The sequence below is a fragment of the Lethenteron reissneri genome, chromosome 26 (assembly GCF_015708825.2).
Source record: "Lethenteron reissneri isolate LAM-NWPU_2019-01 chromosome 26, ASM1570882v1, whole genome shotgun sequence".
In the NCBI taxonomy this organism is placed as follows: domain Eukaryota; kingdom Metazoa; phylum Chordata; class Hyperoartia; order Petromyzontiformes; family Petromyzontidae; genus Lethenteron; species Lethenteron reissneri.
Window position 1 is genome coordinate 25,496,030 of NC_083804.1, and position 24,567 is coordinate 25,520,596.

At 47.4% G+C, this 24,567-nt stretch overlaps 1 protein-coding gene across 1 annotated transcript in view; it reads left to right on the forward strand.

Moving 5' to 3' along the window:
• Window positions 1-24,567, forward strand: part of LOC133347935 (coagulation factor X-like) — a 66,925-nt gene that overhangs the window by 40,440 nt on the left and 1,918 nt on the right. Inside the window, exons 8-10 of the mRNA XM_061560692.1 lie at window positions 8,572-8,774; window positions 9,352-9,463; window positions 22,941-23,191. Of these exons, the coding sequence (XP_061416676.1) occupies window positions 8,572-8,774; window positions 9,352-9,463; window positions 22,941-23,191 (566 nt within the window). The remainder of the gene's footprint in view (window positions 1-8,571; window positions 8,775-9,351; window positions 9,464-22,940; window positions 23,192-24,567) is intronic.

Here is a 24,567-nt window from a genome sequence, read left to right on the forward strand (position 1 = left end):
CCCGCAGCGAATCAAGCTGGACTGCCACGTGTCGCCAGCCGTCCTCGACGCCCGTCGACGCAGACGGCCCGGCCGCCCCGACGACATCTTGTACTCCTGGCGTGTCGCTCGCCGCCACTTCGCACACGCCTTCCATGGTCGGGACCGCTACCGCCGGAGGAAGATCCTCTTCGTCTTCTGAAGATGGTGCAGGTATATTCTTCTTCTTGAGATGTTTAGACATCTCGTTCCACTTCTGACTCCAATGTAATAAATGACTCTGTCAGGCGATGCTGGTCTCCGTTCGTCTTTTATTTAGGCTCTTCTCTGCACCCCCACTGGCCTCTTCTTCGGACCAGTGCTGTCTCGCGTGCACCCCGCGCACGCTCTCTCTCTCTCCCGGACCAGTCCTGTCTCACGTGCGCCCCGTGTATGCTCTCTCTCCCTCTCCCGGACCAGTCCTGTCTCGTGTGCGCCCTGCGTACGCTCTCTCCCTCTCTCTCTCTCTTGCCCGCACACTCTCTCATTAACTCCCCTATTCCCGCACTCCGCACACCGCTGGACGACGGCGTGCAGAGGTCCTTCGTCCACGTGGCCGATGGCACAGATCCCTCTCACCACCCAACGTGGCTCAGCCTCTTAGATTCCCCAACTGCCCCGATCTCTTCCGGGCTCCCACTTATATACATTTCCCCCACGTGACCCTGACTCCTCCTCTTCCGGAACCTCAGATTCGACCTTCCCATACTATCTCTCTCTCTCCCGCTGGCTCCGCCCCCATTCACCTCGCCCCCCATTGGAGCCGAGGCGAACGGTGGCCCCTCCCACACGCCCTGCAGACCAGGCTCCGCCCACCAATATCCCCGGCCGTGTGATTGGACCCGAGCCCAGCAACAACCCCATTTACGCTCGCATTACACTATTACTGTAATTCCATCGTGTTAAGAATGCAAGTATAAGTAACATACCAATGTGCCTAACGAAGTGACAGATAGTTCTGAAACATGGTCATTAAAAAAAAAATGGGAAATGAAAAGTACACAAAGCATGGAGAGATGCTCCGGATTCAATGGAGAGACATAAATAGGAACATGTGTACTAGGCAAGATCCGCAGGCAGAGAATGTTCTTCAAAATGTCAAGAAAAGTTCGTTGGCTTGAGAAAAACGTCATCGCTAGAAGATATACGATGGCTGCTGGTCAAGAATAATAACGGAGTTCTAGCCAAGAAATTGAACACATCTAAGAGGAAATTCGCCAAAAATATTCATGAAATCCGTGTGCGCAGATGCTCGGTGAATTGTTGTATCGAAGGATCATTAAAGGTGGTGGTGGTTTTGGGAGGTCATCATGCAGCAATGGATTGACCATGTATGATGGTGATGACAGTTTAAGATTGTAATTTTAATATTACTGCCTTAAATACCGTACAACTGCAGTTGACATTTTTACGTTATATGCACATCCACCACCACTCATTGGGAGGTCACTCTGAAACAGCCACTGACGTTTGGAATGTTTTCCTCTCAAATAATGAAGGCTGACGACTTTCTGTACCTCAGTTCAAGTCAACATTTAGCACCTTTCTCATCTCCCCTGCCTATGGCAAACTGTGCCCCATCGGTAAAGTGATTTGAATTCCACCATTGGAAATAAAGACTTCCCTTTTGTCTAGTGTTGCCACCTTTCCCACGGACACATTTTGGACATATTTCTTAGTCAGCCCAGGTCAATCGAGACTGTGCAGTATTCTGTAATGGAAGTAAAAACTAATACCATCAGATCTCGCAACAATTCAATTCCTGCCACCCAAACAAAAATGCCAGTTCATGGACTGTCCGAGTCAGACAGGTGGCAAGCCTATGTTGGTGAACGTTTTTTAAAAGTTGTGGGACAATCATTATATCCATCATGAGCATTGTATAATTAATATTGTATTAGTACTGTTGGTTCAGTCGTCTGGTGAGCAGCTCACAAACGGAATTTTGTGCTTTCAAATCCTGGTTGGGGGTTTACTTGGCCCGTCATCTCTCTATGGTCGATATAATTGATACCACTTTGCGGGGAAGCCAAGTGGTTATCTTATGGGCTGGCTTGCCGCCAACTTAGGAATGTGGAATTTCTACCACTAGCTCTAATCGGCATGTCCTACTTTTTGCCCAACATCAAGCAATGCCATGGGATTTAGATGCTCTATTGAATAGAGCTCCCTAAGTTTTCTGATGCTGTATAACAGGGGTCCTCAAACTACGGCCCGCGGGCCACATGCGGCCCACCGAGGGCATTTATCCGGCCCATGGTCACTAATTGGGCTGGAGGGGCTGCCTGTTGTTTTCCCGTGCTGGTCAGTGACAGACAGCCGAGGAGTAGGAAACCCAATTTAAATGACAGTAAGTGCATTTATATTCTGATTGCTATTCAGTTGTATGAGGTTATATGTTGTATGTTGTGTAAGCCCCGGTTCATACTGTTGCGATCTCTGAGCAGTGCGAGTTCAGCCATATGCTTGTATGGCTGAACTTGCATTAGATTCGGAAGAAAAAAGGCACATGTGCCTTCTTTTTCCTGCAGTGGAATCGGATCGCATGGGTCTTCTCCCCCATGCGATCAGATTCCTATGCGAGTTCGCAGATCGCACTGCGATCTGTGAACTAAACTGCAGGTATAATTAACTTTTAAATGGCACCCGCACCAGTGTGAGCCTGGGGTAAAAGCGGAGTTCCCCCAATCAGACTGCATTGATGGGCAGTGCAGTCTGTATGTCTCTGTGTGGGCAAAGTTATTGCTGGTATATTGTTTTTGTAGCGCTGTATATATATTGGTATTTTACTAATAGCAATTTTGACTCCCTAGGAAACAATGATGTCAAGAAAGAGAAAAATTGACTCGGAGTGTAGGATATTCAAAGAACAGTGGACTTATGATTACTTTTTCATGCAGTACAAGGAAAGAGCTGTGTGTCTGATATGCTAGAATATAGTGTCTGTGTTCAAAGAATACAATTTACATCGACACTATGAAACTCAACATAAAGATAAATATGATTGTTTGGTCGGAGAAGTGAGAAAAGATAAAATATTAAAACTGAAAAATACATTAACAACTCAGCAAAATACTTTTGTGAAGCAGAAGCAGCTAAATATTTTATCACTGCGAGCGAGTTTTCCAGTTGCCAAGATAATAGCGTGCACTGGCAGACCATTCGTGGAGGGAGGATTTGTTAAAGAATGCCTTCTTTCTGTTGCCACAGAGATGTATCCAGAGAAGGCCGATTTATTTAGTACAGTGAGTCTTTCAGGACCTACAATTACACGGAGGATTGAAGAAATGGGAGACAATTTGCATCAGCATTTGCAAAACTCCACAAAAAAACTTTCCTATTTTTCCTTGGCACTCGACGAAAGCAATGATGTTCGTGATTCTGCACAACTTCTATTTTTTATTCGTGGGACGAATGATTATTTCGAAGTCACAGAAGAGCTTGCTGCACTGCAAAGCATCAAAGGAACAACTACAGGATAGGATATCTATGAAAAGGTTTGCCAAACTGTGAATGGTTTGGAGCTAAACTGGGCTAAACTAGCCAGTGTGACAACTGATGGTGCTCCTAGCATGGTGGGGTCTAAGAAAGGAGTAATTGCTCGCATTAACCAAGAGATGGACAAACATAACCATTCTCATCCAATAGCCATACACTGCCTCATCCACCAACAAGCGCTGTATAGTAAATCACTGAAGTGGAACTCTGTTATGAAAATTGTGGTATCTTGCGTTAACTTCATTAGAGCTCATGCACTAAACCACAGACAATTTCAGGAATTTCTGTCTGAGCTAAATGTTGACTATGCAGATGTTCTGTACCACACAGAAGTCCGTTGGCTGAGTCGAGGGAGAGTTTTGAAACGTTTCTATGACTTACTTCCACAGATTACAGCTTTTCTGCTTTCAAAAAACAAAGAAGTACCAGAGCTCAATGATGCAGAATGGAAATGGCACCTTGCCTTTCTGACAGATTTAACAGAGCTACTCAACAGTTTCAATGTGCAACTTCAAGGGAAGGGGAAGCTCATCTGTGATATGCAATCACATGTCAAAGCATTTGAAGTAAAATTAGGCCTCCTCATCAAACAAGTGAAGGAGGAAAACTTCTGCCATCTCCCCACAACTCAAAATATGTTAGCGGAAAAACCATTGGTTGCATTCCCAAACAAAACATGTGTGGATTCACTGGAAAAATTGCAAAAGGAGTTCCAATTTAGATTTAAAGAGCTTCATCTCCATGAACAGGACATACAGCTTTTCCATAACCTATTTTCTATTGACATTGAAAATGTGGATACAATTTACCAAATGGAACTGGCTGAACTGCAGAATTGTGACTCTCTGAAAGACGCATTCAAGTCAAGCAGCCTTCATAATTTCTATGCATCTCTCCCCTCTGAGACATATCCTCATCTCAGGAACCATGCACTCAAAATGGCAACCATCTTTGGCAGCACTTATGTCTGTGAACAGACTTTTTCCAGAATGAAACATTTGAAATCTCCAACCAGATCTAGACTAACGGATGCACACTTGCATCACTTGTTACGACTAGCAGTGACAAATATGGAACCGGACATTGACCATCTCATTAGCCAAAAGCAGGCCCATAGTTCCCATTGAAATACTGGCAAGTTTGTTGATTTAACTTTACTTGTTCTTCATTTTAAATATTGTATTTGTTCCCGTTTTGTTTCTTCACTTCAAAATAAGATATATGCAGTGTGCATAGGAATTTGTTCATAGTTTTTTTTTTACTATAGTCCGGCCCTCCAAAGGTCTGAGGGAAAGTGAACTGGCCCCCTGTTTAAAAAGTTTGAGGACCCCTGCTGTATAACCTCACATTTTTAAATGGCAAGAAATCCCCACGACAGAAAAATATAGCACAGGCCAGAAAACAAATAGATGTGACAACATGCAAATGTGGACATTGCATGTACAAATCTCTCGGCATTGCCTTACTCGCCGCTGACTGTTGTTGTAGTCATATGTTCTTAGCTCTTTAAGTTGATGGTGTAAAATGCAAAAAATTGCCACATATGCACTTATTTTGAGTTGGTTGTCTGCACAAGGCTTGTGTACATATGTAGTGAGTCCAACTGAATCACAGACGTTGCCTTGGGAGCAACACTATTTATTCAGTAACTCAACATAACATAACACAACCTACACGTTGGTGTTGAATGCTCATCTAGCCATGCTACGACAGAACTAGACACGGTTCGTTATCCCGGCCCGGACCACAAGCTGGGTCCCGAACCACGTGTCTAGAGGCTTTTTTTACCCGAAGTGGATCTTCATCACCAGCAACACGAAGAACCCTGAGCCCCTCACAGGGCACCCGTTATATCAGCCTGGGCTGGGGCTGCCTCCGCCCCTCGCCCCGCCCACCTTCTAGATCTCTCGAGCTCTTTCCTGAAGGCTCCCCGAGAGCTCTTTTATACCACGTGACCGCCCAGCAGCCCCCGTCCACCGGTGGGCAATGATATCATCCATTGGGATGTGGATGATATCTGGCTGGTTGACACTCCCTCTCGCTCCCTGACCGGGAGCCCGCACCGCACACTGTACGTGGTGCCTCCGCGCTGACCAGGGCTCACCCAAACCCCGTTAGGGCTGGTACTACGCCCAATAAGTGGGCTACACAATGCCACCACATTATCCGCCGTGGCTTCGTAAGCCCAGCACCACACAGTGACAATCACAGTCACTACACATGCGATGTTAAATTTACTGGATTACCTGCAGGCTTTTGAGAACTTTAGGTACAAAATATTGAAAACAGAAGTGCCAATCTTGATTTGAAGCTTTCGTGACTGCAGGATTCCATACTCTTTGGTTTTTTCGGTAAAGTCACGTAGGTAGAAAAATAAAATTAAATTAAAAATAACATATTACGACGTTTCGATCGCAACACAAGCGGTCGTCCTCAGGCAGAAAAAATAATCCAGCAGCCTAAAATCGGTACTAGCTGGAGGGCTGAATTTTTCAGTCATCCCCAAACACATCCCAGTGAATGATATCATTGCCCAGATTGACGTAGCCCTCAAAGGTTTGGGTCACATCCCAGCAGACGTGGCAAGATCTGAAATCGCCGCCATCCTCAAAAACGCTAAGAAACCCATTATTAACATCAGCAGGGACGAGCGCTCTGAACTCGCTCAATTGAAAAAGAGAGATGACATTGCCATCCTTTCAGCCGACAAGGGCAATGCCACAGTCATAGATAAAACCACATTAAACAACAAAATCCAGGACCTTCTTAATGATGGCAGTTAAACCAAAATCAACAAAGATCCTTCCAACCGCCTGGCTACAAAAAAACAACAATATCATCACTAATTCGACTTCTCTAATCGAACCGACCAAGCAGCTCTCTCTAAAACCTTCGGCTGCTAGATCACCCAGAATTTTATGGCCTTACAAAAACCCATAAAAAAAGGTACTCCACTCCGTCCTATCGCTTCCACCATTAACTCGCCTACCTACAAACTGGCCCAATTTCTGTCTGAGACCCTGCTTCCATTCACGGGCAAGACCACCTCAGCAGTACTTAACTCAGCTCACTAGGTTTCATTAATCAAGGACATTTCACTGTCTCCAGATTATTTGCTTGTCAGCTTTGATGTAGTTTCTCTGTTCACCAAGGTACCTGTACCTGACACCATAACAATCATTGAAGACTTGGTCCAACAGGACTGAATCCTGATATACCAACTTTGGTGAGGCACTGCCCAACACTTACTTCATCTGGTATGATACATTCTACAAACAAAATGAAGGTACCCCTATGGGTTCTCCCTTATCACCAGTGGTAGCGAATGTTTTCATGGATAAATGTGATACAGATGCCATCCTGACATCCACCCTACGTCCTTCCCTGTGGAAGAAATACATAGATGACACTTTCGTCATCTGGCCACATGGCCAGCCAGCACTGAACCAATTTTTAAAATACATCAATTCCATACACCCATTCATAAAATTCACCATGGAAGTGGAGAAGGATGGTAAGCTACCTTTCCTGGATGTTTTGTTTGAGAAGAGACCTAACGGCTCGTTGGGACACTCTGTCTACAGGAAATCCACCCACACAGATTCCTATCTAAAACCTGATTCCCACCACCATCCGGCACAGAATTTCCTTATTAAAACACTACACCATAGGGCCCACTGCATCTCCGACCAGCGCCACCTAGCCAATCAACTGGAGAACGTACACCAAGCCCTCATGATGAGCGGATACTCAGACTGCACAATCCGCAAAGCTGTATCCCCAACCATGGGGAGACAACCATCTGAGGACGCAATCAAAATCATCACCTTGCCATACATAGCAGGTGTTACCAAAATATTTCCAAAATCTTAAACAAACACAAGATCCAGATCCGATTCAATACAGTACACAAAATCCGTGATTTTATCCCATCCGTGAAGGATGTCATTCCTGACATGCAATACCCTAGTGTCTACAAACTAAGTTGTGTCTGTGGCAGCAGTTACATTTGGGAAAATAAACGAAATGTCTCGGACCGTGTTCGCAAACACAAGGCAGATTTGAAACACAGCAGAACCAATACCTCTGCTGTGGCTGATAATTGTTACAGTATAACACATTGGGCTCGCACTATATTGTTTTGTACAAGACCAAGGTACTTTGCAAAACTTCAGGCTACCAACAAAGACTAGTGCATGAAGCCACCCAGATATATAAACACGGAGACAATTTCAACCAAGAAGATGGGTATAAGCTGAGCAATCATTGGAAGGACGTTATTTACCAAGCAAAGTCGTAACTTGCTGTGGTGCTTCCATTCTTCCCTGCCGTTTGGCTGTCAACTCCAACTCTCTGAGTTGCATTGCCCTATTGGGTGCCTCTGCATTAACAGGCTTGGGTCTCACTAACATGGCCACCTCTGCTCCCTTAGCCTCGATGTATCTATGGTTCTGACTGTGTTCTGGGCTTGCGTGTCTCACTGGTGCGACCAACGTTGTGGTGGTTGTCTTGCGTTGACGCGCTTGCCTCTCACAGCGCAGTTGGCAGCACCGCAGCTTGTGTTACACATAGACATGACATGAACTTTCTAATCCCCCTAATCTCTCTGCCTAATCTCTCCCATCAACATAGTGCTAATCTCCCATTAACACTGCTGTTGTACGCATATGCGGGGTCGATAATCTTATGCGGCGACGGAAGCTCATTTCATGCTAATCTCTCTCCATAATCTCTCCCTAATCGCCCCCATTAACACAACTGAAGTGCTTGTGTGCGGGGATGGAATTCCTTTCCAGCTCAGACCCGGCCTGCTTGCCCTTTGCCACATATATAACCTCTTGTTGTAACAGCTCTCTCGCTGTGTTCTTCCTGACTCAGCAGTTCTACTGCTGGATTATTTTTTCCGCCTGAGGACGACCGCTTGTGTTGCAATCGAAAAGAAGTGCCAATACAAAACTCTATGTATAATGTTAGCCATTAAACAACAGTATGCTTACAGCAGGTGATGATGCACCACAAATACTTTCCCAATGCATGACATGTGACTTGATGCAGAGGCGTTTCCATGTGGGCGGCTGCACCCGGAGGAAATACGGGCGAAGAGAGAAGAAAATCGTCGGGATGAATTTTCCACCAGCCACTCGGATGAGAATTTAAAAACACAGCCTCACAACACTTCCTCAATCAAAGAACAGAGGGAAGATGTCAAAAGCATTGCCGGTGGAATGGACTGTCCTCGTGGTGACTGCCCCTGGCAGGTATGGCATCGGCTTTATATAACACGTGAGTTACTCACGCTCAAAGATTCCAGTATATGTAGGGCACGTGGAATTACACTTCACGGAATGTCAGTTGTCTGTCATTGTGTTCAGTTGCAACACTTTACGTGACTACTTGATTCATCTAGCATCCAGTGAGGCTATGATGTGACTGAATATTCAGCTTCAAATCAAGATACTTAAGGGGTTAAATCTGACCCATGTATGACCCCATGCCTTTCGATCGAGGTAAAAAATGTGACTGTCCACCAATCACTATAAATAATACACATCGGGTGAAAGGCAATCTTACATTTCGTGATGCCACCTCATTATAGTACAAGCTGTGGTGTAAATGTGCCGGTACACAACGGTACGCCATCCCAGGACAACTCAGAATACCAAACATGTAAACTGGCACTTGTCAGAACAGTGTTATGATGTTTCTGCAGAGGGAAAACGATAGTTCACATGGGCTGCAGGACGAATTTGTGTCATACTGGAACCTCTATACTTCCATATGAGAGCACCCCAATGTCTAAGGCGTGTAAGAAACATTGTTTTATCTCGTTTTCAGGCCCTGGTAAAGTTGGAGAACAATTTATATTGCGGAGGGACAATCCTCAACTTGGAATGGATTTTGACTGCTGCTCACTGCGTTCCATTGAAACCCTGGAATGTTGTGGTTGGTAAGTATCGAACCTGAAATATCAATGGTTATTTGGAGGGTTGCCACCTATTATACAGACCACGTCTGGACATTTGTCTCAGTCAGCCTAGATCTATCACAACGTTGTAGTTTAGCTGTAATTAATTCTGCTACAATACCACCAGATCTTAGTACAAATCAATTCCTGCCACCCCAACGCAGATGCCTGGACTGCCCAGGTCATCTGCCATGATCTATCCACTGCTGGAGGGCTCGGGCTGTCTGGGTCAAACCCAGAAAGTCTTAGAATAAATAGATCCAACTGCCATAACTGCATCACTGCTCACTGCAAACGGTATTTCCTTGAGGTGAAATAGAGTCTTAAGGGGAGGCCCTTACATGTGAGCTGGGAAAAAACACATTCTATAAGAGACAATGACTGATGGTCGAGACTGATGATGGAGTGGCAGCTAAAGGAAGGTTTCTACATGTGCAGAGTGGCCACCACGAATATGGAGCAATGCAAGAACAGGTTGGCTTTTTTAGCATCACGAGAATGAGGGATGGAAGTGAGTTGGGGAGACTCACCTTGAGCAGATAGATCATGACATATGATTATATATTGTAATAATTGTAGTCATTATCGTAGAACATTGTAAGTGCAGTATTATTCTAGCAGTTATTGGCGATTGTATTTTTAATGATGTGTTAACACTGCCATGACAAAATGTGTGTTGCAATGGAAAATTGCTCACAGATATCATTGTTTACGGTGTAGAATATTCAGAGTCTGTATGGTTTCCTAATCAAATAAACAGTGAGGAAGTGCTATTCTTTTTATATCCCTGCGCCAGTGGTGAAATTCCACATTCCCATATCATGGGTGACCCAGCCCATAAGACAACCACTTTTTCTTCAGGTAAAGTCACGTAGAATGGAAATAATAAAATAATAAAAATAAAACAAAACAAAATAATTCTCACGACGTTTCGGCCAAAACGCAAGCAGCCGCCCTCAGGTGGAGAACAGGTCTGTCGAGAAGACAGAGTCTTAATGACACACCCCAGGCCTGGAGCGACTATTTAAGCTGGGATGGAGGGGGGAAAGAGCGCCTTGACAAAATAATTTGCATATCAAGATGAATTTAGCATATTTATGGGAAATGCAGATATGCGTTTAGTACTACTTGTGAAATGCGTAGGAGGTTTGGCGGGGGGTTTAAAGTCATTATGCCCGTGCATTATGCAGGATTAGCAGCATCAAAGGGAGGGGATAGGGGTAACATTGATAAAGGGAAGGAATGTTAATAGTATGTAGCTGCAGTAACTAAACCACCACGTAAACAACTAAAGTATAAACTACGTAGTATCATAAGTATACTAAATATACTCTCCAATAAGCTGAGCTACTAACAGTAAGTAATACATTACAATTCTATGTCGCAAAAAATATAATATGCTTCCAGCTAAAATTTATTCTCTTACATCACACGAGTCTACACCGTACTATATACTGCCATAGACAGACCCAACATTAAATTATATACTGTATTACTATACACCACCCTATACCTTCGACTATACATTGTAATATAACACTATGTATTATTCTACCCACCCTACTGTATATCACACTGCTGTATATTCACTATACAATTACGATACTATATATTACCTTATACATTGTATTAAACATTACAATTTTATACTTTTTATTATTATACAATCTGCTATACACTATACCATTGACCGTCGCGTGAAAGATACTAAGAGGAAGCAACGAAATATGTCAATGGGAGAGTGGTGGTAGGAGACTTGCAGCGAAGGAAAGAATCCATTCCCTGCGGAGAATACAAGATATATAGTCAATGCCAGTTAGTGCACTGCGGTCTGAAAGTCACCGTAAACGTGAACACAATCAGTTAAGATCCGAAATGGTTTATTACGTTCTTCCAATGATTGCTGAGCCAGAATCCATCTTCTAGGTTGAAATTGTCTCTGTGTTTGTATATGTATATGTGGATCGCCTCATGAACGAATCTCTCATGGTAGCCAGATGGCTTGCAGAGAACCTCTGTCTTGGAGAAGTCAATGTCATGTGAGCCCACTGAATTGTAACAGTGATCTGCCACGGCTGAGGTGTTTGTCTTACCGTGTTTCAGGTCTGCTTTATGTTCACGTTTGCGGTCCGAGACATGTCGTTTGGTTTTTCCAATGTAACTGCTACCACAGAGGAAACTTAGTTTGTAGACTGCCAGGGTATGTCTGGAACCACATCTTTTACAGATGGGACCAGATCACGGATGTTATATACTGTGTTGAATCGGACCTGGATCTTGTGTTTAATCAAGATTTTGGAGATCTTTTTTGTGACCCCAGCAATGGGAGAGTGACATATTTCGTTGCTTCCTCTTAGTATCTTTCACGCGACGGTCAATGGTACAGTGTATAGCAGTTTCGATTTAAAGCTTTCGTGACTGCAGGGATTCATCTTCTTGGTTCTTTCGGTAAAGTCACGTAGAAGGGAAGTAATAAAATAATAAAAATAAAACATAATAAAATAATTCTCACGACGTTTCTGCCACAACGCAAGCAGCTGTCCTCAGGTGAAGAACATGTCTGTCCATAAGATAGAGTCTAAATGACACGTCTTAGGCTTGGAGTGTCTATTTAAGCTGTGAGGGAGGAGGAAGAGAGCCTTGACAAAATAATTTGCATTTGAAGAGGAATTTAGCATATTTATGGGAAATGCAGGAATGCGAATAGTGCTAATTGTGAAATGCGTGGGAGGTGGGCGGGGGGTTTTCAAAGTCATATTATGCCCATGCATTATGCAGAATTAGCAGCATCAAAGGGAGGGGGCAGGGGCAGGGGCATCACCAACAAAGGGAAGGAATGTGAATAGTATGCAGCTGCAGCAACCAAACAACCACGTAAAAGACTAAAGTATAAACTTAATAGTATTATCAGTATACTAAATATACTCTCCAATAAGTTGAGCTACTAACAGTAAGTAATACATTACAATTCTATGTCGCAAAAAATATAATATGCTTCCAGCTAAACTTTTTTCCCTTACATCAAACAGGTCTTCCCCGTACTATATGCTGCCATAGACAAACCCAACATTAAATTATATACTGTATTACTATACACCACCCTATACCTTCGACTATACATTGTTATATTACACTATGTATTATTCTACCCACCCTAATGTATATCACACTGCTATATATTCACTATACAATTACGATACTATATATTACTTTGTACATTGTATTAAGCATATAAATGTTATACTATTTGTTATTATACACTGTACCATTGACCGTCGTGTGAAAGATACTAAGAGGCAGCAACGAAATATGAGAATGGGAGAGTAGCAGAGCAAAGAATCCATTCCCTGCGGAGAATGCAATGCCAGTGAGTGGAACGCGGTCTGAGAGTCACCGTAAACGTGAACACAATCAGTTAAGATTCGAAATGGTTTATTACGTCCTTCCAATGATTGCTAAGCCAGAATCCATCTTCTCGGTTGAAATTGTCTCTGTGTTTGTATATGTGGATCGCCTCATGAACGAATATCTCATGATAGCCAGATGGCTTGCAGAGAACCTCTGTCTTGGAGAAGTCAATGTCATGTGAGCCCACTGAATTGTAACAGTGATCTGCCACGGCTGAGGTGTTTGTCCTACCGTTTTTCAGGTCTGCTTTATGTTCACGGATGCGGTCCGAGACATGTCGTTTGGTTTCTCCAATGTAACTGCTACCACAGAGGCAACTTAGTTTGTAGACGCCAGGGTACTGTATGTCTGGAACCACATCTTTTACAGACGGGACCAGATCACGGATTTTATGTACTGTGTTGAATCGGACCTGGATCTTGTGTTTAATCAGGATTTTGGAGATCTTTTTTGTGACCCCAGCAATGTAGGGTAAGGTGATGGTCTTGAAAGGCTCCTCAACAGGATCCTTCTTGATGGTTGGAGTGATGGCCTTGCGGATTGTGTAGTCGGAGTAACCATTAGCCTTAAGAGCTTGGCGTACGTGTTTTAGTTCACTGGCAATGTGTTCCTGGTCGGAAATGCATTGGGCTCTATGGTATAGAGTCTTGATGAGGGAATTCTTCTGGCATGGATGGTGGTGGGAATCCGGTTTTAGGTAAGCATCCATATGGGTGGCTTTCCTGTAGACAGAGTAGCTCATTGAACCATCTGGTCTCCTTTTAATTAGGACATCCAAAAAGGGTAGCTTGCCATCTTTTTCGACTTCCATGGTGAATCTGATGGCTGGGTGTATGGAATTGATATGGTCGAGAAATTGCTCTAGAGCAGGCCGGCCATGTGGCCAGATGACAAAGGTGTCGTCTACGTACCTCTTCCATAAGGTCGGGCTTAGAGTGCCAGTCTGGATGGCGTCAGTCTCAAATTTCTCCATGAAGATGTTGGCTACAACCGGAGATAGGGGGGAGCCCATTGGGGTGCCCTCAGTTTGCTTGTAGAAAGTTCCATTCCAGGCGAAGTATGTATTGGTTAAGCAGTGTCTCACCAGGGGGGGTACCCCAGCATTCAGTCCTTGATGAACCAAGTCTTCAATGATTGCGATGGTGTCAGGTACAGGAACTTTGGTGAATAAGGAAACCACATCAAAACTGACAAGCAGGTCGTCTGGGGACAGGGCAATCCCCTTGATTGTCGATACCAGGTCAGTAGAGTTTAGTACCGCAGAGGTGCTTTTTCCAGTGAAAGGCCGTAGGATTTCAGACAAAAAACGAGCCAATTTATAGGTGGGGGAGTTGATAGTAGAGACAATGGGACGAAGAGGTGTATCTTCTTTATGTATCTTTGGCAAGCCGTATAATCTTGGTGGCCTGGCTGCAGAAGGTTTCAACGAGAACTGTTTGGTCTGATCAATTAATGCGATTGAATCAGAAATGATTTGCTTGGTTTTAGAGACGAGGCTGTTGGTGGGGTCTCTTTTTATTTTTGTATAGCTGCCATCGTTGACTAGTTCTTGGATTTTGTTGTTGTATTCTGTTTTGTCCATGATGACAGTGGCATTGCCTTTGTCGGCTGAGAGGATGACAATATCATCCCTCTTTTTTAATTGAGCTAATTCAAAACGCTCATCTTTGCTGATGTTGCTTGCTGGCATCTTAGCGTTTTTGAGGGTTGCAGAGAGACCTGTTTGATGTAAGGGAAAAAAGTTTAGCTGGAAGCATATTATATTTTTGCGACATAGAATTGTAATGTATTACTTACTGTTAGTAGCTCAGCTTATTGGAGAGTATATTTAGTATACTAATGATACTATGAAGTTTATACTTTAGTCTTTTACGTGGTTGTTTGGTTGCTGCAGCTGCATACTATTCACATTCCTTCCCTTTGTTGGTGATGCCCCTGCCCCCACCCTTTGATGCTGCTAATTCTGCATAATGCATGGGCATAATATGACTTTGAAAACCCCCCGCCCACCTCCCACGCATTTCACAATTAGCACTATTCGCATTCCTGCATTTCCCATAAATATGCTAAATTCCTCTTCAAATGCAAATTCTTTTGTCAAGGCTCTCTTCCTCCTCCCTCACAGCTTAAATAGACACTCCAAGCCTAAGACGTGTCATTTAGACTCTGTCTTATCGACAGACATGTTCTTCACCTGAGGACGGCTGCTTGCGTTGTGGCCGAAACGTCATGAGAATTATTTTATTATGTTTTATTTTTATTATTTTATTACTTCCCTTCTACGTGACTTTACCAAGAAGAAAAAAAAGTGTATAGCAGATTGTATAATAATAAATAGTTTAAAATTGTAATGTTTAATACAATGTATAAGGTAATATATAGTATCGTAATTGTATAGTGAATATACAGCAGTGTGATATACAGTAGGGTGGGTATAATAATACATAGTGTTATATTACAATGTATATGTAATACCGTTGACGACTCTTGACGCCGGAGTTGGAGGCACACGGGTTTATTTCACAGCACAACAGTGGGCATATAACACTCGAGAGGGTATCGGCCCCCTCACCCGGCTAGCTGGGAATACACACGCTAGCTACCCTAGCCTGCCTCTTAGTCCTCCACTAACGGGCTAGGGGAGGCTATCTGGCCCGACACTGGTAAGTCGGGCCCGGTACCCGGAGTCCCAGACCTGCTCTGACAAGAGCACCGGCTCTGGCTCTCGGAACCACACCGCTGGCTCGATCCTTTTCGGCCCTGATAAGGACGTCGAACTAGGGGAGTCCAGGGCTCTAGCTAAGATGTCTTCAGTCTTCTCGTTAGCTTAACATTTCCCCCCGAGCCCTCTGACACATCCCCTTTTATACTCAACCCCCGCTGAGGGGTGGGGCCCCGGGCTGCCCGGTGCGGACGTCGTTGAGAGCACCCCGCCCGTGCACTCACGTAGCCCCGCCCACTGTGTTTGTTTCCCATAAGCTGCCATGCATAACGGCTCTCTCTCTAACACCCCTACATCACCCCCCCCCCCCGCATAGCTTGCAGCCGTCCCGGCTGCCAACATACAAAAAAAACGACAATAAAAGCGCATTTACCCCCTGACCGTGCGTGTGCCTCACTATTTTTCAACAATAACAAGAACAACAACAAGAACACAACAAGAACGCAACAGCAAGAAGAGAAAACAACCCGACGCACCCCCCCCCCCCCCCGAATAAATACGAATTCCGTAAAACAGCATACATACGATTTACAGGGAACCCACCACACACCCAACACATGGTGAGCCCAACGCATACGCACCATTCACACAACACACAATGAACACAACCTATGTACACATCTTCTGTCCTCACAACAGTCTGCGCATTTTAGCGCGCGTCCTTGCAGCGGGCCTCTCACACGGGGTAACCCCGGGTGGCGGACCGTCCTGTGGCAACAGTCCGTCTTGGGGTGAGTCCTCATCCGACGCCGCGTGACCCTTGGCATCCACAGGAGGGGTGATCGGGCATGAGCCCGTCACTCCTGATGCACCTGGAGGTGGCACAGCCGGCAAGGCATTAGGTGAGAGCGACGGAGACGGACCCAGTGAGTCGGCCGACCCCCCACATGTTTGGCCACGCGTGTGTGAAGTGGGGATGTGTGCTGCGACGAATGGTTTTAATCTAGAGGGGTGCACGAACCACCGCCGCTTTCCCCATTTGATACGCACGCACTGCGGTCGCAACACCTCAACTACCTCCACAGGGCCCCACCACGGCCGCACCAGCTTAGAGGAGGTTGCTAATGGCACCTGGGGACAGTGCAGCCATGCCTTGTCCCCCGGCTTCCACTGCAGCATGTGCGCCCGACCCCGTCTGAGTCGCTCGTTCGCTTTCTGACGGAGGTCAGAGTTTTGTATGGCAGCACCCGTGCCTCTGTCAATTTGGCCAAATTAAATTTCACATGGTCAGCCAATTTAGTTTTTCCCTGAGGCGCGGGGATCTGCAGCTGGGCACGAACAGGCGGGTCAGGTTCGCGGCCGTACATGAGGTAGAAGGGTGAAAATCCCATAGCTGCGTGGGGGGCCATCCGGTACGCCGCCAATACCCCTTGAATTTGCAAGTCCCAATCGGTCTGTGAGTCCGACACCTGCTGTGACAACATTGACGTGATGGTCTGATGCTAATGCTCGACCATCCCGTCAGTCTGCCGGTGATAAGGGGAGGTACGAATTTTCTTCGTGCCCAGGAGCTCACAGACTTCTTTGAGCAATTTACCGGAAAAAATTTTGCCCTGGTCGGTCAGCAGCCGCTCCGGAGCACCTTTGTCCAGGACATAACCCTGAACAAAGGCCTCCACGATGGCTGCTGCCGACTGGTTGGCAAGGGGCCAGGCCATAGGCCAGCGCGTGAAATACTCCACACCCGTCAACAAATATCTATTGCCCCTGGGTGTGGCGGGGAATGGGCCCAAAATATCCAGCGCGACGAGTTCGTTAACTCTGGACACTTTGATTGACTGCAAGGGTGGGTTAGACACACGTGCTGGCGGTTTTCGTTGCGCGCACCGAGGGCATGACCCCAGTAAACCCCCGACATCCTTCGTCATGCCTGGCCAAAAAAAATCGAGTTGGAGTAAGGCGAGGGTCTTTTGGGTCCCCAGGTGTAGGAGGCGCTCATGTGCGGCCCACACCGCCTTGCCCCGCAACCCCGAAGGGACCACCAGCCGATGTCGATGGGATTTCCCATCCCAATGCATTAGCAGACCATGCACCAATTCCCATGCGTCGGCATCACCCCTGCCCTGCCCAGCACAGCCGACGCGACGACGCAACCCGAGGAGAGAGGTATCCTCCATCTGGAGGCGCCCCCATTCATTGACGGGCAACCCCAACAGGGAATCTTTTCCCTGTTGTGCGATTGAATTAGGAACCAATGTTTCGTCGTCGCCGGCGGCCGCCAGGACCGGAACCGGTATGTCCCCTGCTGGCCTGCAACGTCCCGACCCCAGGAGGCATGCACATTCGGAGGTGGTTGGCATGCGCGACAGAGCGTCCGCATTGGTGTGGCGAACGCCCTTACGGTAGGTGGTTTCAAAATCAAAATCCTGGAGGATCTCCAACCATCGGGACAATTGTCCCGATGGCTGTTGAACTCGCAGGGCGTACTGCAGTGCCGCATGATCTGTGCAGACGGTGAAATGCCGACCGTACAGATATGGGCGATACTGTTGGATGAAATAGACAATTGCCAACAGTTCCCGACGGGTGACACAATATCTTTGCTCCGCCGGAGACAACACCCGACTGCCGTACGCAACCACCTGTTCCACGCCGTCAACCACCTGGGAAAGCACGCCCCCAATACCCGTGTTGCTCGCATCGGTGTCGAGCAAAAAAGGCTTAGAAAAATCGGGGTAAATCAAGGGAGGAGCTTTTACCAGGGCATCCCGAAGGGAGCAGAAAGCAGCCTCCTCCTCCTGACCCCAGTGGAACCGAACCCCTTTTGATGTTAAAGCGTGTAGGGGTTTCGCAATCGTCGCAAAATCTGCGACGAACCGTCGGTAATACGACGCGAAGCCAATGAAACTCCTGACCTCTCCCACCGAGGTGGGAGTCGGCCAGGAGCTGACGCACTGCGTTTTGGCGGGATCGATAGCAATACCTGAGCGCCCGACGATGTGTCCCAAATAACGCACCGAATCGCGTAACAGATGACAGTTTTGGGGTTTGAATTTCAAATTAGCAGCCCGCATCTTTAGGAAAACCGCCCGCAACCTCTGGAAATGTTCGTCAAAAGTTTTACTAAAGACGATAACGTCATCCAAATAAATCAGGCACGAATCCCATTGCAATCCAGCCAAAACCAATTCCATCAAACGCTGGAATGTTGCCGGCGCTGAGTGGAGTCCCATCGGCAACCGGTTGAATTGGAACAGGCCGTGCGGTGTACGGAAAGCAGTTTTAGGCTTTGAATCATCGTCCAGAGGAAGCTGCCAGAATCCCGAAAGTAAATCCAATGTGGAGAAGAATCGCGCTCCCGCCAAGGCGTCCAGCGATTCGTCCATCCGTGGGAGCGGGTATGCGTCGGCAACCGAAATTTTGTTAAGGCGCCGAAAATCAACGCAAAACCGCAACGAGCCGTCCTGCTTTTTAACCAGGACGATCGGCGCTCCCCAAGGGCTGGTGGTGGAAGGAGAAATGATGTCGGCGGCTAACATGTCATCAATAGCCGATTTGACATGGTCCTTTTCGGCGGGAATTAACCAAAACGGATTCTGGCGTATTGGCGCGCTGTCACCCATATCAATATGGTGACGCAGCAGATGAGTGCAACCCAAATCGTATTTGTCCCGACTGAAAACGTCGGAAAATTCCCGCAGTAGCGTTTTAAGCTGTTGACGCTCTGAATTTGACAGGTCCGTCGATCCCGCACAAAGCGCCTCGAGCCACCCTTCATCGCTGTCCGAATGTGGTCACGGTGCAGGGACAGCACTCACGTGATTCGCGACAGGTTCCTCACAGGGCACCGGCGTCGCGTGAGCAAGCACGGTCCCCTGCGGGACCACCACCGTCTGCGAGCCCACATTGAGGACCGCGATGAAGGGGTCTCCATCCCCTCTTACTATGGTCTGGGCCGGAAGTAAATGAGGTCCACTAACCCCGGCCCTAGATGGCCCCAGCAGAACCCCTTGGGCCCCAATGCCCTTAGCGAAGGGCCGCCGAAGTTTCAAAGGAACCAACATTTGTGCCCCCGGAGGAACGCGCACCGTTCTATCTACAAACGCCAGCACCGTTGCGAACGCCGTCCGACGGGAGCTCAATGCATCCCTGGTCGATTAAAATCCTAATCGGCATTTTGGCCAGGAAGTCCGTCCCCAGCAGGCACGGAACCGCCAGCGAGGAGGAAACAAAAATCGGCCCAGACAATTTAATATCCCCGATACAAATTTGGGCTCGAATCTGTCCGATGATGCCAAGTGAGCCCCCCGTTAGAAGCAAAGAATGGCACGTTAACAGGCATCAAAGGACGGCTATGGGCAGGGAGAATATTGTAAATTAACTCCGAAATAATGGTCGCCGATGCTCCCGTATCGACCAGGATGCGCACCTCGACCCCGTCGTTGTGCCCCACAACGGCCGACGACCCCGACGACGCGGCTACTACACGATGGGCCAACACGGACCACTGGCTGGGTTCAATCTGAGTACCCAGAGTGGTGCGTGTTGGTGCGATGATGCGCGATATTGGCCCCCAATCGGTGCGGTGTATGAGTGTGTGGCGGGTGTGTGCGTGGGCCAAACATGTGAGGTGCCGCGACTCGCCGGGTTATGATGATGGAGCTTGGGAAGAGGGCCGGCGTCCTGTCGAGGTGTCGTTCCGCGCTGCCGAGGAGAGCGGCACCCCGAGGCGACATGGCCCCGGATGCCGCAGTTGTAGCAACGCGGGAGCGCTGGTGACGACAACGGATGATCAGGATGGCTCGAGCCGCCCCGGTCCGCCCGTACTCCCGCTCCCTGCTGCCGTTGATGGTCGATGGCGCAGATCTCCTCCGCCGGGAGGGTGGCTGCGGCCACGGTACGCCCGCTCGCCGCCTTGCTGGCCTTGCGTCGTTGCGCGAGCAGGTTTGCGTGGAGGAGTCGTGCCGCTTGGAGGGAGCACATCTCCGCGTCGTCCTGTGCGACAGTGACGATCTCCAAGTCGTCCGCCAGCAGGAGTATCTTCTCCGTAACCATGGCGTCGACACCTTCGTTGTCCATCCGTGGAAAGGCCGCCTTTGCCAGTGCCAGTAGGCTTGTGCGGTACGCCAGAGGCGACTCCTTTGCCCCCCGCTGGCGATCGTAGAAGAGTTGGCGACAGTCTGACGGCGGACCGTAAACTGCAGCCAGCACCTGCATCGCCGTCTGCAGCGTAGAGCGCCTCTCCTTCGGTGCCGATGTTAAAGTGGCGAGGGCGTCGCTGTCGAGGAGTGCTGGCAGCGCGCGGAGAGCCTCGGCGTCCGTCCACTTCGCCATCTCCTGGTGAGCGAGGAAGCGCCGCTGGAAGCCGCCCCAGTCGCCTTCCTCGCCAACAAATTCTTTGAGTGGAGGCAGTCGCTGATGTAGCGCAGCGGCTGCCGCAGAAGGTCGCCCTTCCTCGTTCCCCTCACCCGGCTCTGCTTCGGCGCGCACGACCGATGGCATCGCCGGTCGCACCCGTGGTGACGTCCCGTCCGTTGGCGATGACGCGGCAGGTACTGTATGCCCGCCGTTGGACGCGATGCTCAGGCCGGCGACGCCCTCAACTGCAGCTGCGGTGATGGCGGGATTTTCAAATTGGTGTTCCGCCAAAATGGCGGGAAGGCGCTGTGGTCGTCGGCTTTCGTCGCCCCGTGGCGGTCCAGCAGCCCCCAGCTGAGTGATGTGGTCCAGCATGCTGGCAGCGGCGTGCAGCAGCTCCATCAGCTTGGCGTGCGCCTGCCTCAGCCCCTCTGCCGACACCTCCCCACCCTCCTGTTGCTGCGGCGTAGCCGTATCTGGCCCCGACTACTCCGTGCTCTCTTCACCCGTCCCGGGCTCTCCGACTGCAGCGGTGTCCTCCGCCCCCGGTATCCTGACTCGAGCTGTCCGGCGCGTGTCCATGTTCGTAGATTTTTACTTCTGACACCAGATGTAATACCGTTGACGACTCTTGACGCCGGAGTTGGAGGCACACGGGTTTATTTCACAGCACCCCAGTGGGCATATAACACTCGAGGGGGTATCGGCCCCCTCACCCGGCTAGCTGGGAATACACACGCTAGCTACCCTAGCCTGCCTCTTAGTCCTCCACCAACGGGCTAGGGGAGGCTATCTGGCCCGACACTGGTAAGTCGGGCCCGGTACCCGGAGTCCCAGACCTGCTCTGACAAGAGCACCGGCTCTGGCTCTCGGAACCACGCCGCTGGCTCGATCCTGTTCGGCCCTGATAAGGACGTCGAACTAGGGGAGTCCAGGGCTCTAGCTAAGATGTCTTCAGTCTTCTCGTTAGCTTAACATTTCCCCCCGAGCCCTCTGACACATCCCCTTTTATACTCAACCCCCGCTGAGGGGTGGGGCCCCGGGCTGCCCGGTGCGGACGTCGTTGAGAGCACCCCCCCGTGCACTCACGTAGCCCCGCCCACTGTGTTTGTTTCCCATAAGCTGCCATGCATAACGGCTCTCTCTCTAACACCCCTACATATAGTCGAAGGTATAGAGTGGTGTATAGTAATACAGTATATAATTTAATGTTGGGTCTGTCTATGGCAGTATATAGTACGGTGTAGACTCGTGTGATATAAGAGAATAAAGTTTAGCTGGAAGCATATTATATTTTTTGTGACGTAGAATTGTAATGTATTACTTACTGTTAGTAGCTCAGCTTATTGGAGAGTATATTTAGTATACTGATGATACTATGTAGTTTATACTTTAGTTGTTTACGTGGTGGTTTAGTTACTGCCGCTACATACTATTAACATTCCTTCTCTTTATCAATGTTACCCCTATCCCCTTCCTTCGATGCTGCTAATTCTACATAATGCACGCGCATAATGACTTTAAACTCCCCGCCAAACCTTCTACGCATTTCACAAGTAGTACTAATCGCATATCTGCATTTCCAATAATTATGCTAAATTTCTCTTGATTTGCAAATTATTTTGTCAAGGCGCTCTTTCCCCTCTCCATCCCAGCTTAAATAGTCGCTCCAAGCCTGGGGTGTGTCATTCAGACTCTGTCTTCTCGACAGACCTGTTCTCCACCTGAGGACGGCTGCTTGCGTTGTGGCCGAAACGTCGTGAGAATTATTTTATTATGTTTTATTTTTATTATTCTATTATTTCCATTCTACGTGAATTTACCGAAAGAACCAAGAAGATGAATCCCTGCAGTCACGAAAGCTTTAAATCGAAAGACAACCACTGTTCGCTTCCCCACAAAGTGGCTACTCATGTTATCGACCCCAGAGTGATGATGGGCCAAGTCAACCCCCAGTAGGATATTAATGTAGCTATTACAGCTCTGCACAAAAAAGTTGTTCACAAATATGATGCCGTGTCTGTTTTACAGGTGAGCACAACCTGCGTGTGACGGAGAGCTCCGAACAACACGTCCCAATTAAGAATATCGTAGTTCACAGCCGCTATGACCCAATCACCTTTGACAATGACCTTGCGCTTCTTCAATTAGAGCGGCCCTTAAATTTCTCGAGGCTGGTGCTTCCGGCCTGCTTGCCTGAGCGAGACTTTGCTGACAAGGTTCTGGTGGAAGAACAGTCACGGATTAGTGGATGGGGGAGCTTGCACCACCGTGGTATCAAGGCAAGCACCACACAGATGTTTTTGAAATACATTATTCAATTAAACTCGATATTAAGCGCACACATCACAATTAGCACTGACACTGCATTTTAAGAGTAATACAGTCATTGTAGCTAGGGTTACCACCTGTCCGGGTTTGGCCAGGAAAGATTGTGAATTGGCATCTGTTTCCAGGTGGCAGGAATTAATTGAGATCTGGTTGTGGTACTGTGTTGAACGTTGTTACAAATGTAAAGACGACTCCGACGCACTTGTCCTGGGAAGGTTTTCTTTATTCATGAGCAACGTGCTCAAATTCGGAAGGCGGAGACCACACTGCAGCAGCCCCGAGTCTGTCTCCCTTATATACGGTCCGAGGCCATTCCCCCATTCCCGAACCTTCTTGCTGGTTGTAGACCGCTCGCTTTACCAGCTGACTCCACTGTCCTCTTTCGTCACCTGGCCACGCTCCTATTCTCGATCATTCCCGTATCCACCAGTTCCTTTGTACTGCAGGCTGACTCCCCTGTCATTACCTCCCGTGGCCAATAGTCTACTTACACCGTAGGTTGACTCTACTGTCATTACACAATATACTGCACAGTTTTGATAGACCTAGGCTGAGAATATGTACGGGTTTAGTGTGTATAAAAAGGTGGCAAACCGAGCTATGGTTTGTAAAGTTCCAGTCAAAATTTTAACTAAATAAAATGGTATCTTCTGAATAAAGAACACAGGACACATTTATCGTTATAACTATGTGGAACCGGACTGCTGAAAAAGACTCAGGTCACAACCAAGTTATTAAATAATTATAATTGAAGTCCAGAGCTCAATAAGTGAACATTGAAAGTAGCTACCAGACACTCCGATACATGGAAGCTAAATCATCCTGAAGTGAGATAATAAAAACACAACAGATAAACGTTGGAGGCAGAGTCTAACTCTTGTTGAGGTGAGGGTTGGTAGATCTCTGCAGGTATTAAGGCGCCATACCTTGGCTTTTCAGAAGGTGGTACAGAACATGTGGACTAATATGATATATCCTCTTTGGTTCTTTAGGTAAAATCACGTAGAAAGAAAATAAATTAAATAATAATAGAATACGCCGTTTCGATTACAACACAAGCAATCATCATCAGGTGAGAATGAGAAAACGAACATAGTAAACTTAGAAATATAATGCAATACAACACAGAGAGTCGGCTAACACAACAGTCAACACCCTACCTGGTTGATTACGTTCTTAGAAAGATTTATAAATTTGAGAGAGAGACAAAACACAGACACGGAGACACATAGACATACACACAAGCAGACAGAGACACACAGAGACACAACATAGACAGAGACTCTGTCTCTGTCTATGTTGTGTCTCTGTGTGTCTCTGCTCTGTG